Genomic DNA, 15,000 nt, shown 5'->3' with positions numbered 1-15,000 from the left:
TGTAAAAAGCAGAAAAAGTCGGATTCCCTGCTCACGGCCAAACTCACGTTTCATATTTAATTTGTTAACGCTTTTTAGTTTTTTTGTAAGGGATAAAAAAAAATCTGTTGCAAGCGAAGTAGGAAGAGGAGATGAAACACGCTGCGGCTAATTAAAAGAGCGTGGTTGTGTTAATGTCCGTGTCCTATATATATATTTTTACATATATATATATATATATATATATATTTATATCTGGCAGGGGGACAGCATCAAACTGGAGGACTTAACTCTGGAAGTGTACCGGAGCTTTTTGGACAGCCTGTGTCCTCGTCCGGAGCTCAGCAACATCTTTAAACTGCAGTAAGTATTCAGAACATCCTCCATGTTTACAAGCTGCAGCCGCTGACCTCCGATCAGCTCAAACGCGTATGCATGTTTTTCTGATTTAAAAAAAAAAAAAAAATTTGAAATTTTTTTTTATAAAGTGTGTTGTTATTTGCTTCGGGGACAATTTCTTTGATATGGAACAGATGATGAATAACGATTCATCTTCTGTTCCCCCTCTCGGGATTAAAGAGAGATGACGTGTCTTTGACTCCAGCGGCGTTAGTTAATCACAGTATTAGCTCCTCTTATGATCCGTGGAATTATTGATTAATCCATCGATTATTTTCAATGAAGCAGTCTATGAAATGTCAAAGAATAAAGTCTTCACATCATTTTGTCTGAACGACGGTTTAAAAGCACAAAAGGATTTCATATTATGCTGTAAATCGACTTTCTATTCATCAAGGCGCGTGAATATATATATAGATGTGCTGTTGACCTCTGTGACCTCTGCTCCGTAGAGGATGGGGCGACGGGACGCTGTCACTCGATCAGATGACAGAGTTCATCAACAACAAGCAGAGAGACCCGAGGCTCAACGAGATCCTCTACCCGCCTCTTCGTCCCGCTCAGACTCTCGCTCTGATGGAGCGGCACCAGCATGACCAGGCTCAGCTGAAGCAAGGTGCACACACACACACACACACACACACACACACACACACACACGGACACACACTGTCTGGAGGACATTTGCTATTTTTTTCCTCTGTCTTCCTAAATAACTTGATGCCATTAGCGAGTCAGCTGCGTCTTCCAGCAACGTGTACTTTTCCAACGTGCGTCGGCCCCAGAAATACTCTCAACCCGCCCACGTGCCCCTCAGAGGGGGAACGGCCTGGAATCAGCCCGTGGCGCTCACATTCGTGTTGGATTCTGGCCAACAACTTCTTAATCCTTTCATTATATCTGTTTCTATCTGTGCGAAAGAATAAATAGAATTTTTTTTTTTTGCATGTTAATTAATAAAGCCGAAACGAAGCTGTTTTTAGACTTTTAGACGTCTCTCGCAGTGGCGTGAAGATCACAACACATTGAGATATTTTTGATGTGTAAGGTTCGTTGTGTTTACGTATTAAATTATGGGACGGAACTTTTAGTTAAAATTGAACAGGCAGTAAAATATTATATAACCAATAGGGTGTCGTAGAGTCTTAAAGGGACACTGCATGATGCATCGAATATTTATAGCTATTATGTAACGACGCCAATGTTAATAATGCGTCATAAACACATGTAATGTTATAATCTGCTTATAGTACTGTGTACTTATAGCAATAAGGACTCATATATATTCATAATGCTGAAAACACAACATACATGTATAAGGCATTGCATGAGGTCAAGTATCATAATACTTAATGATTGCTGGATTTATAGTGTATTATAGTTCCTGTTGACATTATAGTTTTATTTATGCATTGCAATTACTGTTCAAATGTAGCATAATGTGAATATGAGTGGAGTAAAGTGAACAAGAAATCATTAAAACACAGAAAACACGTTCTAAATCAAATTTAACGTCATACTTAAAGTGAGAAATGACCACTTAGCGTAACTCACACTCGCGTTATACTGCATCATAAATGATTGCCACGCATAATAAACAGAGTACAACGTATTACGGCTGTGGGGAATCATAATCATTATATAAAAATGCTTCATAATAAGTTGCGATCCTCGGTGCTCGTGCTCCACGTGCACAGCGGCTCCAAGCAGACGATAACGAAAGCGTTGGCGTCAGAGCGCGACGCAAAGTGACGTCCATCGCGCTGTTGGATGTGCTCTTCGCTCCGCAGGCGTCATCACTCTGCAGGCGCTGTCCAGCTATCTGTCCAGTGACGAGAACGGAGTCATCCCCCCGGAGAAGCTGGACCAGTCCGAAGACATGAGCTACCCGCTGTCTCACTACATCATCAACTCGTCGCACAACACCTACTTGACAGGTACATGAAGCTCCAAGGGGACTTTTTATTAGCGTCCGACTGGAGATCGGCTCCGAGAAGGGATGGGTTCTTTTGGGGGTCGGGGTACCTTCTCGGTGTTCACCGTCCGCCGCGCTCTTTTGGCAGCGGGCCAGCTGGCCGGCAGCTCCTCGGTGGAGATGTACAGGCAGGTTCTTCTGGCCGGGTGCCGCTGTGTGGAGTTGGACGTGTGGAAGGGCCGGACGGCCGAGGAGGAACCCGTCATCACGCACGGTTTCACCATGACGTCGGAGATCCCATTCAAGGTGTGTGTGTGCAAAATTGTCTTTTTTTTAACTTAAAAATGTGTTTTTCAACCATTTGACCACAAGTGGAAAGTAACTACGTATATTTACTCAACTCCTACACGTTCAGGTACTCTCATTGAGTATTTTATTTCACTAGATTTACACAAAGGAAATGATAATACGCATATACAACACAACACATTGTTCAATATTAAGCCAGAGGTTTCCAACCTTTTTGCCTCGTGACCTCTCACATCACATTTCAGATTTATATTAGTTGTTCCAACAAATAGTACGTTTGTTTGTTCTTCCCAGGAAGTGATTGAAGCTATTGCAGAGTGTGCCTTCAAGACGTCGCCTTTCCCTGTAATCCTCTCCTTTGAAAACCACGTGGACTCGTAAGAATCTCTGTCATTATTGATTTGTTGATTTATGTGATGCATATATATGGATTACAATGTAACATGTTCATATATCTACCCATTTATCCATCTATCATCTATTCATCTTTCTATCTATCTATCCATCTATTCATTTATCTATCTATCTATTCATCCATCCATCTATCCATCTATTCATCTATCCATCTATTCATCTATCCATCTATTCATCTATCCATCTATTCATCTATCCATCTATCATCTATCCATCTATCCATCCATCCATCCATCTATCCATCTATTCATTTATCCATCTATCATCTATCCATCTATCCATCCATCCATCCATCTATCCATCTATTCATTTATCCATCCATCTATCAATCTATCCATCTATCCATCCATCTATCCATCTATTCATCTATCCATCTATTCATCTATCCATCTATCCATCCATCCATCTATCCATCTATTCATTTATCCATCCATCTATCAATCTATCCATCTATCCATCCATCTATCCATCCATCTATCCATCTATTCATGTATCCATCCATCTATCAATATATCCATCTATCCATCCATCTATCCATCTATCTATCCATCCATCCATCTATCCACCCATCTATCCATCCATCTATTCATTTATCCATCCATCTATGCATCCATCTATCCATCTATCCATCTATGCATCCATCTATCCATCCATCTATCATCTATCCATCCATCTATCCATCTATCCATCCATCTATCCATCTATCCATCTATCCATCTATCTATCTATCCATCTATCCATCCATCTATCCATCCATCTATCATCTATCCATCTATCCATCTATCCATCCATCTATCCATCCATCTATCATCTATCCATCTATCCATCCATCTATCCATCTATCCATCCATCTATCCATCTATCCATCTATCCATCTATCCATCTATCTATCCATCTATCCATCCATCTATCCATCCATCTATCATCTATCCATCTATCCATCCATCTATCCATCCATCTATCCATCTATCCATCTATCCATCTATCTATTTCTCTATCAGTTTGAAGCAGCAGGCAAAAATGGCTGAATATTGTCAATCTATTTTTGGAGATGCTCTGTTGATTGACCCTCTGGACAAATACCCTGTAAGTAACACAAACACACACACACACAAACACACACAAACACACACACACACACACACACAAACACACACACACGCACATATGTAAGCTGATTGAGAAGTTTGAATTAATCTATTTCCACTCATTCTTTATTGTAAAACATGTCATATATATATATATATATATATATATATATTAGTTGTTCACTTTGATCCTACATTTGCACACAGCCCACATTGCCGGCTCAGATCCTTCGAGTATACCTTTCCCCTCTAGGTAGCTAACTCTGGTGAGTTAGCTACATTCCGGCACATTTCAAGCTGTATGTATTTGACAAATGTATGGATTTATATGGCAAATAAATGTGTTATGTCCACTTTCCTTTTAATTCCCCATGAATTCCCGTTAATTCCCATGGAAAGTGTCCACCTTTTGAATATCCCTGTAATATTGCGACCCCCTGTCCTGTGCCCGTCTCCACCGGGTCTGTTTGTAGCTGGAGTCTGGCGTCCCGCTGCCCAGTCCTCTGGAGCTGATGGGCAAAATCCTCATCAAGAACAAGAAATCCCACAAACCCTCCAATACCACGGACACCAAAAGACTGGCGGACCAACCCGCCAATCAGAGCAACGAACCAGTGTCTCCTAGCAACAACACGGGAGGTAAGACACAAAGACAAAAAGGACTTTTTTTTCAGCCGTGACACACCGAGAGTCTCCGTCTGAACACAGAGAACAGAACGGGACCTGGTGGCTGGAAGAATATTATTATGACCCAAAGAGCGTTCAGGCTTTCATACCTGAGCACTAATTGGATATTATTGTTTTTTTTCCTGTGTGGATCTTCAGAACCGCATCCACACACGCGTAGGTCCTCAAAAATATGAGTCACCGCCAAATTAGCTCCGGTTTGTACAATGATGGCGCCGGAGCTCCAGCGCTGCCCCTGAGGATTTGTTTACAGAGATTCATACAGCCAAGTTTATTTTTACATATTTATTGAATAAAGCAAAGGAGAGAGAGAGAAAGAGAGAGACGAAAATAATTTAGTGAAAGGGGTTCAAATGTGACCAATATCCCACTTTTAATAAAAAGGCAATTGCGGAGTTTTTCTGACTGTAGCCTTTTTAAAAACACGTATTTATTTTAAGTTGCAACATGAAAGTCACCAAAATATATAATGATGTAGTGATTCAGAGTGTCCTTAGAAGTGCCTTAATGAACACACGACGCCACATCATCACACCCTCGTCAGGGATGTCTCTGGAAATGAGCCGGACATCCCAGAAACAGCAAATTAAACAGCCGCGTGCAGGCGGAGATGAGGTGGCCTTATTGACACGTCTGATGTGAAGAAAAAAAAAACAGCAGCTTCGCACACAGAGAGCAGACGAGTCGCCGAGCTGAAGTACGCACTCGTATACGACCCAGCCGGTGAACGCTGGAGTGGGCTGAATAATTACCTGCGGCGCGGTCAAAGCAGCGGCTTGTTTATTAATATCTGTTTGCTTCCTCTGAGTGTTTTTCTACTCGCAATTGTAGCACAGATTCGGAGTTTGCGTGTAACTCATTATTGGTTTTGATTATTATTATTTTTTTATATATATATGCCTGAGGAAGGACATCGTACACACAACATTTTTACCAGTTGCATAGAGGCGTCGGTTTCAGAGACGATGGTGAAGCAAACCTGAGCCAAGCACAGAAAGGAAATGTGCGAAGTCCTCGGAGTAAAGCGTGCACAACACGCTGTGTCACGTGATAGGCCTCCGTGTGTCACGTGACATGCTTTCGTTTGTCACGTGACAGGCCTTCGTGTCACGTGACAGGCCTTCGTGTGTCACGTAACAGGCCTTCGTGTCACGTGACAGGCCTTCGTGTCACGTGACAGGCCTTAGTGTCACGTGACAGGCCTTCGTTTGTCACGTAACAGGCCTTCGTGTCACGTGACAGGCCTTAGTGTCACGTGACAGGCCTTCGTTTGTCACGTAACAGGCCTTCGTGTCACGTGACATGCTTTCGTTTGTCACGTGACAGGCCTTCGTGTCACGTGACAGGCCTTCGTGTGTCACGTAACAGGCCTTCGTGTCACGTGACAGGCCTTCGTGTCACGTGACAGGCCTTAGTGTCACGTGACAGGCCTTCGTTTGTCACGTAACAGGCCTTCGTGTCACGTGACATGCTTTCGTGTCACGTAACAGGCTTTCGTGTCACGTAACAGGCCTTCGTGTCACGTGATAGGCCTCCGTGTGTCACGTGACAGGCCTTCGTTTGTCACGTAACAGGCCTTCGTGTCACGTAACAGGCCTTCATGTCACGTGACATGCTTTCGTGTCACGTAACAGACCTTCGTGTGTCACGTAAGAGGCCTTCGTGTCACGTGATAGGCCTCCGTGTGTCACGTGACAGGCCTTCGTTTGTCACGTAACAGGCCTTCGTGTCACGTAACAGGCCTTCGTGTCACGTGACATGCTTTCGTGTCACGTAACAGACCTTCGTGTGTCACGTAAGAGGCCTTCGTGTCACGTGATAGGCCTTCGTGTGTCACGTAACAGGCCTTCGTGTCACGTGACAGGCCTTCGTGTCACGTGACAGGCCTTCGTGTCAAGGGGTATTTACTGATGTATTTTCTATGTACGTTTCCATTCAAATCTCTTCAGCTTGTGTTAACCACAGAGCTTATTTCAGACATCCAACCAAAAACACACTCATAAAACCCATTGACTTCGAGACGAGGGAACGGTACCTGCACAAACACATTTATAGGCTTTAAGACTCATTCCTGTTGCTGTTTAATGTCTGGATAATTTAAAACACATTTAATCAGCTATCACCTATATTTTTGTTCCATAGTTTTCTTTTTTCTTTGGGTTTCTCTCATTAAACTCAAGTGTCTACCGGAGTTCAAACCTCGCATCCCGACTTATAACCAGTAATCTTGTGCACTCACGGGGGTCAGGCTTTTTGTTGTTGTTGTTTTTTACTACTTTCTGATGCTTGGAGAAAAAAAGAAGAGTGAAGAGACGATGAGGATGAAGACTTGTCTAACTTTAATTTTAACAGAGATCGAGGCTGAGAGTGAGGAAGAGGATGATGACGACGATGATGATGGTAAAAAGGTCAGTGGTGACGTCATACGAAACTGAGGGGTGGTCTTCCACCCCACACCCCCCACAAGGCTGTCGCCATTTGTTATTGTTTACAAGTGTTCCATTCTTTTGTTTATTCTTTATGTCATTGTCATTGTAAATCTTTTATGTCCCTTAATGTCGTCGTTGTTGTTAACGCGAGCTGTCATCTGTGCTTTGTTGTTGCTGTTGCCTCCGCAGTGCGTTGCTGTCATTGTTGTTGTTGTTTATTCCTGATGTGTATTGTCGCTGCTATCTCGTGTTCTTGTCCTCGGTGTTCGCGGTGGGCCTGAGCTTCAGCCACACGAGCGATGATGCCCTCGCTGACGTTTACTGGTTTCATCGCGTTCCCATTAAACACTCCATCTGATCGTCGTGTTGATCGTCACGAGGGTTCAAATGATGAAAACTGGTGCAGCCGTCGTCTCTTTTCGTGCTCCACGTACTCGTTCCTCGTCTATTCCTTGTCGAAACCCACGCTACCCACAATGCAACTTGGCCACAGACAGTGAGGTCAGGGATGTAGGGATGTAGCTGATAACGGAGGGGCGGGCCCGCAGGGGGCCGGCCGGTCTCACGTCGCCGACTCAAGTGACATCACATGAGGCAATTGATCAGATTGTGTACAGCTTCCTCTGGAGCCACAAGGGGCTTTATACATATATTTTTTTTCACATACATTATGCAGTATAGTGCTCTACAAGACTTCCACAAAAATATTTTATTTTTTATTTTGATGTGTTAAATAGGCACAAAACAAGACACAATCTGGTAAAACAAAGAAGCGGACTGCTTGTAAAAGAATAGGTGTGTGTGTGTGTGTGTGTGTGTGTGTGTGTGTGTGTGTGTGTGTGTCATGTTCTTTTGTTGGTATTACTGCTCACTGCTTTCTGTCACTACGTGCTGAGAACTCCAGTACAATGATAAATGTGTGTCTGTTGAACATGTTCCTTCCCCACGTCTTGTCCAGCACATGTTAGTGGAAATAATGCAGCCGTGAGACCGTTAAAAGGTGTGAAACGTTACCCGTTAAACGTTGCCCGTTAAACGTTGCCCGTTAAACGTTACCCGTTAAACGTTGCCCGTTAAACGTTACCCGTTAAACGTTACTCCTCTTGTTTATTTGCTTCAGGGCTCTGCGGAGGCGGTGGCCACGGAGGAAATGTCAACTCTGGTAAACTACGTCCAGCCCACCAAGTTCAACTCCTTCGAAGCGTCCAAGAGTAAGAAAAGACGATCCGAACCCGACACACACACACACACACACACACACACACTCTCTCATTTGGGGCTCGTGCAACGGCGACGCTTTTCCCAAATGTATTTTATACTTTCTCTTAATTATCTGTGAAGAGAAAGCACCAAAACATTCTTAACCATCCAAAACCTCCCTCAACACTATATAAATATGAAAATATTATGGGAGGTGCTAGAGAATTGGAGAAATGCCACCAAAAAAAAGCAAGAAGAAGAAGAACTTCAACTTCCAGCCATTCAGAAGCTGAAAACACGTTTTTTTTATAATCTTAATTGTGATCAATTGGTCAAATAGCATTTCTTAAGCCCAGGAATGTAATCATCTGATCGTTACAATTACTCTAAAACATATAAATGTAGTTACCTGAATTGATTATGTTACATTTTATGCAAAATAAAGGCCCATAGTTGGATATTTCTCTCTCTGCGAGACCGCACTTGGAACAGCGCTCCCACAAAAGCCGCTAAATCCTTTTTTTAATTTCATGCCTCGGCTCTCTTCCGAACACGGATCAATCATTTCACGTCTTTTAGAGGATTTTTCTTTGATGGTTAATGTACAACGACAGAGCAGCTGCTCCTCCGTCACTGGGCCCGTTGTTCCTGGAAGGGTCATGTTGGAGTCGTTAAAAAAATAAATAAAAGCATAAAAATGACTGAAATGTCTTTTGTGTGTGTGTGTGTGTGTGTGTGTGTGTGTGTGTGTGTGTGTGTGTGCGCAGAGGCAGCCCGCTGTTACAACATGTCGTCTTTTGTGGAGACCAAAGCTCTGGAGCACCTCACAAAGTCACCGGTGGAGTTTGTGGAGTATCCTTGGCAACGGTTACCGCGGCCGACGCCATGGCAACCGCTTCTGCACGTTGGCTTCCTCTTTTGATGCATGGACCTCCAAAAAAATGTGCCTCAGACTGAAATCTGTATTCCAGTGTGTGCCGGGTCCAGTGCATTTAACTTAAATATATACAATAATATACAATAAGTATATTATGAGTGTGAATAAATGTAAGAATGGTCGACTCATTCTCGGTTTGCAGGATTGTTTTTGAATCTATTTATGAGGGTTACAAGTGAGAATTACATTTTTATTTTTATTTCTATATCTAATTATCTTGAGGGTTACTTAGTTAATAAGAATTTAGGATAGGAATATATAAGCATTATGCTTCTGCCTATTCCTTTTCCTATCACATTGTATACTAGATTGTATATATTGTATTGTATGTGACTGAATATATACATATAAATATAATATATATATATATACATAAATATATATAAATATATATATATACATAAATATATATAAATATAATATATGTAAATATATATATATATATATAATATGTATATATACATATACATAAATATATATATATATATATATAAATAAATATATTCTGCCTCCAAATATTTTATTAGTTGTAGTAAAATCTATACAAAGACATATTTGTATAGATTATATTACATTGGGATATAAAATGATTTAACTGACCCCGTAATGGTTCTTAACCTCACACTAACCAGATATAATAAGACCCAGCTGAGTCGCATCTATCCAAAAGGAACCAGAGTGGACTCGTCCAACTTCATGCCGCAACTCTTCTGGAACGCCGGCTGCCAGCTGGTGGCCCTCAACTACCAGACCATCGGTCAGTGTGAGCGTGTGAACGGGTTCTTGGTGAATGTCTTAAAGGTCGCATGTATCTACACAGGCTGTAACCAGTTGTTTTTATTTTAATATCACCCACAAGAAAAGAAGACGGCTTATAATATGATAACATCTTTTCCTAACTTGTTAGTGGTCTCGTGACCCCCGGGTTATTTGTCGGTGCTTCATTTTCTTTTCTTTTTTTTTTTACCAGTGAACCAGAATTCGTTGAATCTCTTGAAAGCTTGAAAACGTGTGTATCCCCGTGTCTCCAGACTTGTCCATGCAGCTGAACCTCTTCATGTTCGAGTACAACGGTCGCAGTGGCTACAGGCTGAAGCCGGAGTTCATGAGACGGCCGGACAAACACTTTGACCCGTTCACCGAGAACACCGTGGACGGCATCGTGGCCAACACGCTCTCCGTGAAGGTTTCCTTTTTAATAGTGATAATAAGAATAATGTATACTTTATTCATCACACGGTGGGGAAATTCTTCTCTGCATAAATATATATATATATATATATATATATATACATAAATATAAATATATATATAATATATATACATAAATATATATATATGTAAATATATATGTATACATAAATATATATATATATATATATACATAAATATATATATATGTAAATATATATGTATACATGAATATATATATATAATAGATATATAAATATATCTATAATATATATACATAAATATACAGTATATATGTAAATATATATATACATAAATAAAGATATATATAATCTCTATATATAAATACATATATAAATATACATATAAATATATATATATATTATATATATATATATATGAATGTATATATATATAATAGATATATAAATATATCTATAATATATATACATAAATATACAGTATATATGTAAATATATATATATATATATATATATATAAATAAAGATATATATAATCTATATATATAAATACATATATAAATATACATATAAATATATATATATTATATATATATATGAATGTATATATATATAATGTAAACTAAATAATGTCCCTTTATTGATCCCACATTGGGGAAATACTTCTCTGCATAATATATGTATGTATATATATATATATATATATGTATATATGTATATATTTATTTATATATACATAGATATATATAATTATACATAAATATATATATAATATATACATATATATAAATATATGTATATATACATAAATAAAGATATATACATATATATAAATATGCATATACATAAATATATATAAATATATATATAATGTAAACTGTCCCCCTATATATATATATATATATATATATATATATATATATATATATCCTCTGACACATGTTTGCTTCTGTCCGTTTCCACGCCTCTGTGTCTTGCAGGTGATCTCAGGCCAGTTCCTGACTGAGCGGCGGGTGGGTGTGTACGTGGAGGTGGACATGTTTGGACTCCCTGCGGACACCAGGAGGAAAGCGCTGAAGACCAAAACCTCTCAGAACAACAACGCCGTCAACCCGGTGTGGGACGAGGAGCCCATCGTCTTCAAGAAGGTGAGAGGAGGGCGACGCCTGCAAAGAAAAGAAAGAATCTGACCTCTGACCCCACGCTGTGTGACAACTCTCTTGACAGGTGATCCTTCCGACTCTGGCCTCTCTGAGAATCGCCGCTTTTGAGGAAGGAGGGAAGTTCATCGGCCATCGGATCATTCCGGTTACCGCCATACGACCGGGTACTCCTACTGTAGTACCTGTGAAATACTTGCAAGGAATACGACAAAAGAAGAATCTGCACGTTAATTATAAACTCAGAAAATGAGTTTGTTTGCTTTTTGCACATTTCACTCTTTTTTTGTTTCACTTTCCTACATTTAATGTATTTCTTCTGTTTATTTATTATACTTTTTTATCCTATTTCTTGTGCAAATGCAACTCTAGACTCAAAATGAAGTATTAGTCACATTATGCAGGAACTACCAGTCTTCCTGACTTGCCTTTCCTCTCCTACTTTCTTTTTAAAACTATTTCAAGCGCTTTGCACAGACATGCTGCCGATTCTTATTATATTAATATGTCTTTCTATTTTTTGCCGTCACGTGGCTGATGACTCTCGTTATCGACGTGACATCCGACTGTGTTGGCTTCCTGCAGGTTATCGTTACATCAGCTTGAGGAACGAGAAGAACCAGTGTCTGATTCTACCGGCTGTGTTCGTCCACATCGAGGTGAAAGATTACGTCCCGGACACCTTCGCAGGTAACGACATATATTCATGTTCACGAACACCTGTTCATAACCCTGAATCATCATGCGTCATCTCAATAGAATAAACCGCTCCTGGTTTGAATGGCTCCGTCCTGGATATTTAAAACATGGCGCGATGCAAATGCTTAATAATAATAATAATAATAATAATAATAATAATAATTTGTAGCTCTATGTATTTTACTTGTGATTTTGTAAGTATTTCATTCTATTTAATGTTTTGTACTATCTGGACCTTGAGTCTGAAATAATAGTTTGATTGATTGATTGATTAAATAATAATAATATGGGGTGTAATGTTGCAGCATCAGTGTGTTGTGAGTAGTATTCACATCTTTAGATTAAGTAAAAGTACCAATACCACAAGTAAAAGTATTGCATTCAAAACTCTACTTGAGTAAAAGTACACAGTATTAGTATTAAAGTACACAGTATTAATATTAAAGTACACGGTATTAGTATTAAAGTACACGGTATTAGTATTAAAGTACACGGTATTAGTATTAAAGTACACAGTATTAGTATTAAAGTACACGGTATTAGTATTAAAGTACACGGTATTAGTATTAAAGTACACAGTATTAGTATTAAAGTACACAGTATTAATATTAAAGTACACGGTATTAGTATTAAAGTACACGGTATTAGTATTAAAGTACACGGTATTAGTATTAAAGTATTAGTATTAAAGTACACAGTATTAGTATTAAAGTACACAGTATTAGTATTAAAGTACACGATATTAGTATTAAAGTACACGGTATTAGTATTAAAGTACACGGTATTAGTATTAAAGTACACGGTATTAGTATTAAAGTACACGGTATTAGTATTAAAGTACACAGTATTAGTATTAAAGTACACAATATTAGTATTAAAGTACACAGTATTAGTATTAAAGTACACAGTATTAGTATTAAAGTACACAATATTAGTATTAAAGTACACTTGAAGTAACAAAAGTAACGAAAAACTTAATATGCTGAATATCCCCTTTCAGAGGAAAATATTAAATATACTGCAATAATTAATGTTACTTACTTACAATTTCAAGATATCATCATCATTTATTTGAAGGTTATATTGTATTAATAATCCAAATATGATAAAATAAATGCAGTAAAAAGTACAATATTTTAGTAGAAAGTAGCAGAGAATGAAAGTACTCCAAGTACTTACCTCAAAGTGACCTTTAAGTGCAGTACTCCTGTTGTACTACTACTACTACAACGTATATATTATAACAGTGCGTTGTAACCACGCCCCCCACGTGTCCTCTCAGATGTGATCGAGGCTCTGTCCAACCCGATCCGCTACGTCAACCTCCTGGAGCAGAGGTCCAAGCAGCTGGCGGCCCTGACTCTGGAGGACATGGAGGAGGACGCGCAGCCTGAGGTCAGCCTCTCTCTCTCTCTCTCTCCCTCTCTCTCTCTCTCTCCCTCCATCCCTCCATCCCTGTCTCTCTCGTAACTCTGGTTGCGTGTCGTCTCTCAGGATGAGGCGGACAGCTGTGCGGAGCGTAAGAGCGACCTGAAGTCGCCGCCGCTGGAGAACGGGCTCAGCCCCGCCTCCGGCCCCGCAGGCCACGCCCCCGTCGCCACGACGCCCAAAGCTTCCGCGGCCAATCAGCAAGCGGCAGCGACAGGTAGCGCCCACCTGCGAAAAACAAAGACGCTCTCGAGGAGCGTGTAAAGTACATGTTGAAGTTACAGTTCGTGGTCATTTTAGATTAAACTAGATTTTACTTTATTCATCCCCAGGGAGAGATTTATTGAAGCAGCAGCAAAGCATTTTTTACAAATATACAATACAATAAAATAGCAGGACATATTACATTTAAGAATTTAAATAATAAAGGAAATGAAAATGTAAAAAAAATTAAATAAAAAGTAAAGTGTATACAGTGTATTTTGGCGACCCCTGTGGACAGAAGCGGTAGTGCGACCATGATTAAATAACGATTTAAGAAATCTTGTTTGTCTTGTTTGCTCATGTAGGTTTAATTACCAGTTAAAGGTTCATTTCAGTAACTTAAAATATGCTCATATCGATCATATTAGTTCTGGTGCTGATCTTACTGTTGTTGTTGTTGTTGTTCATTATGTTCTTCTGTGCATTTCAGAGGCAGCCAAGCCTGCAGCGAAGAGTGAAGATCTGGTTTTAAGCGTTTTGATAGGTCAGTGTTTGCGTGTCGCTTTTGAAAATCCAACGTGTGCAATCGATCAATTGTGATTTAATTATAGCTAAATATATATTTATAAAAGCAAACAATAGATATGGACGTTTCTGTGGTTAGAGTTATGTACTTGTTTTGGGGTTCATATGTGTGTTATGCGGTGTTATAATCCATCTAATATTGACTAAAATTACTCCTTTTTTTTAATCCTTTTTTTATAAAAGCCGGATGACTTATTTCCAAGGTGCTTTTGTGTGATTCCTTGTGGAGATTTCACTGATTAAATCGATGAATTAAATCCTGAATGACATTATGAAACAATGAGGATAATGCTAACGTGCCGCAGACGTCCCGGTGTGCGCCGTGGAGGCTCTGCAGCAGGCCAAGGTTTACCAGAAGGAGCAGCGGCGTCAGTTCAAAGAGCTGAAGGAGCTGG

The 15,000-nt window shown here is 39.6% G+C and overlaps 1 protein-coding gene across 1 annotated transcript in view; it reads left to right on the top strand.

The window, feature by feature from the left end:
* Positions 1 to 15,000, top strand: part of LOC117743988 (1-phosphatidylinositol 4,5-bisphosphate phosphodiesterase beta-1) — a 26,105-nt gene that overhangs the window by 7,001 nt on the left and 4,104 nt on the right. The window contains exons 8-26 of the mRNA XM_034552025.1: positions 242 to 342; positions 831 to 994; positions 2,169 to 2,315; positions 2,442 to 2,599; positions 2,897 to 2,979; positions 4,018 to 4,102; positions 4,578 to 4,743; positions 7,144 to 7,199; positions 8,341 to 8,431; positions 9,188 to 9,272; positions 9,990 to 10,114; positions 10,389 to 10,543; positions 11,510 to 11,677; positions 11,757 to 11,856; positions 12,275 to 12,379; positions 13,671 to 13,783; positions 13,883 to 14,033; positions 14,511 to 14,564; positions 14,911 to 15,000. The exon at positions 14,911 to 15,000 is cut by the window's right edge and continues 88 nt beyond it. Of these exons, the coding sequence (XP_034407916.1) occupies positions 242 to 342; positions 831 to 994; positions 2,169 to 2,315; positions 2,442 to 2,599; positions 2,897 to 2,979; positions 4,018 to 4,102; positions 4,578 to 4,743; positions 7,144 to 7,199; positions 8,341 to 8,431; positions 9,188 to 9,272; positions 9,990 to 10,114; positions 10,389 to 10,543; positions 11,510 to 11,677; positions 11,757 to 11,856; positions 12,275 to 12,379; positions 13,671 to 13,783; positions 13,883 to 14,033; positions 14,511 to 14,564; positions 14,911 to 15,000 (2,197 nt within the window). The remainder of the gene's footprint in view (positions 1 to 241; positions 343 to 830; positions 995 to 2,168; positions 2,316 to 2,441; positions 2,600 to 2,896; positions 2,980 to 4,017; positions 4,103 to 4,577; positions 4,744 to 7,143; positions 7,200 to 8,340; positions 8,432 to 9,187; positions 9,273 to 9,989; positions 10,115 to 10,388; positions 10,544 to 11,509; positions 11,678 to 11,756; positions 11,857 to 12,274; positions 12,380 to 13,670; positions 13,784 to 13,882; positions 14,034 to 14,510; positions 14,565 to 14,910) is intronic.

Source organism: Cyclopterus lumpus, chromosome 15 (genome assembly GCF_009769545.1).
Source record: "Cyclopterus lumpus isolate fCycLum1 chromosome 15, fCycLum1.pri, whole genome shotgun sequence".
In the NCBI taxonomy this organism is placed as follows: Eukaryota; Metazoa; Chordata; class Actinopteri; order Perciformes; family Cyclopteridae; genus Cyclopterus; species Cyclopterus lumpus.
This window is presented reverse-complemented; position numbering and strand designations above follow the sequence as displayed.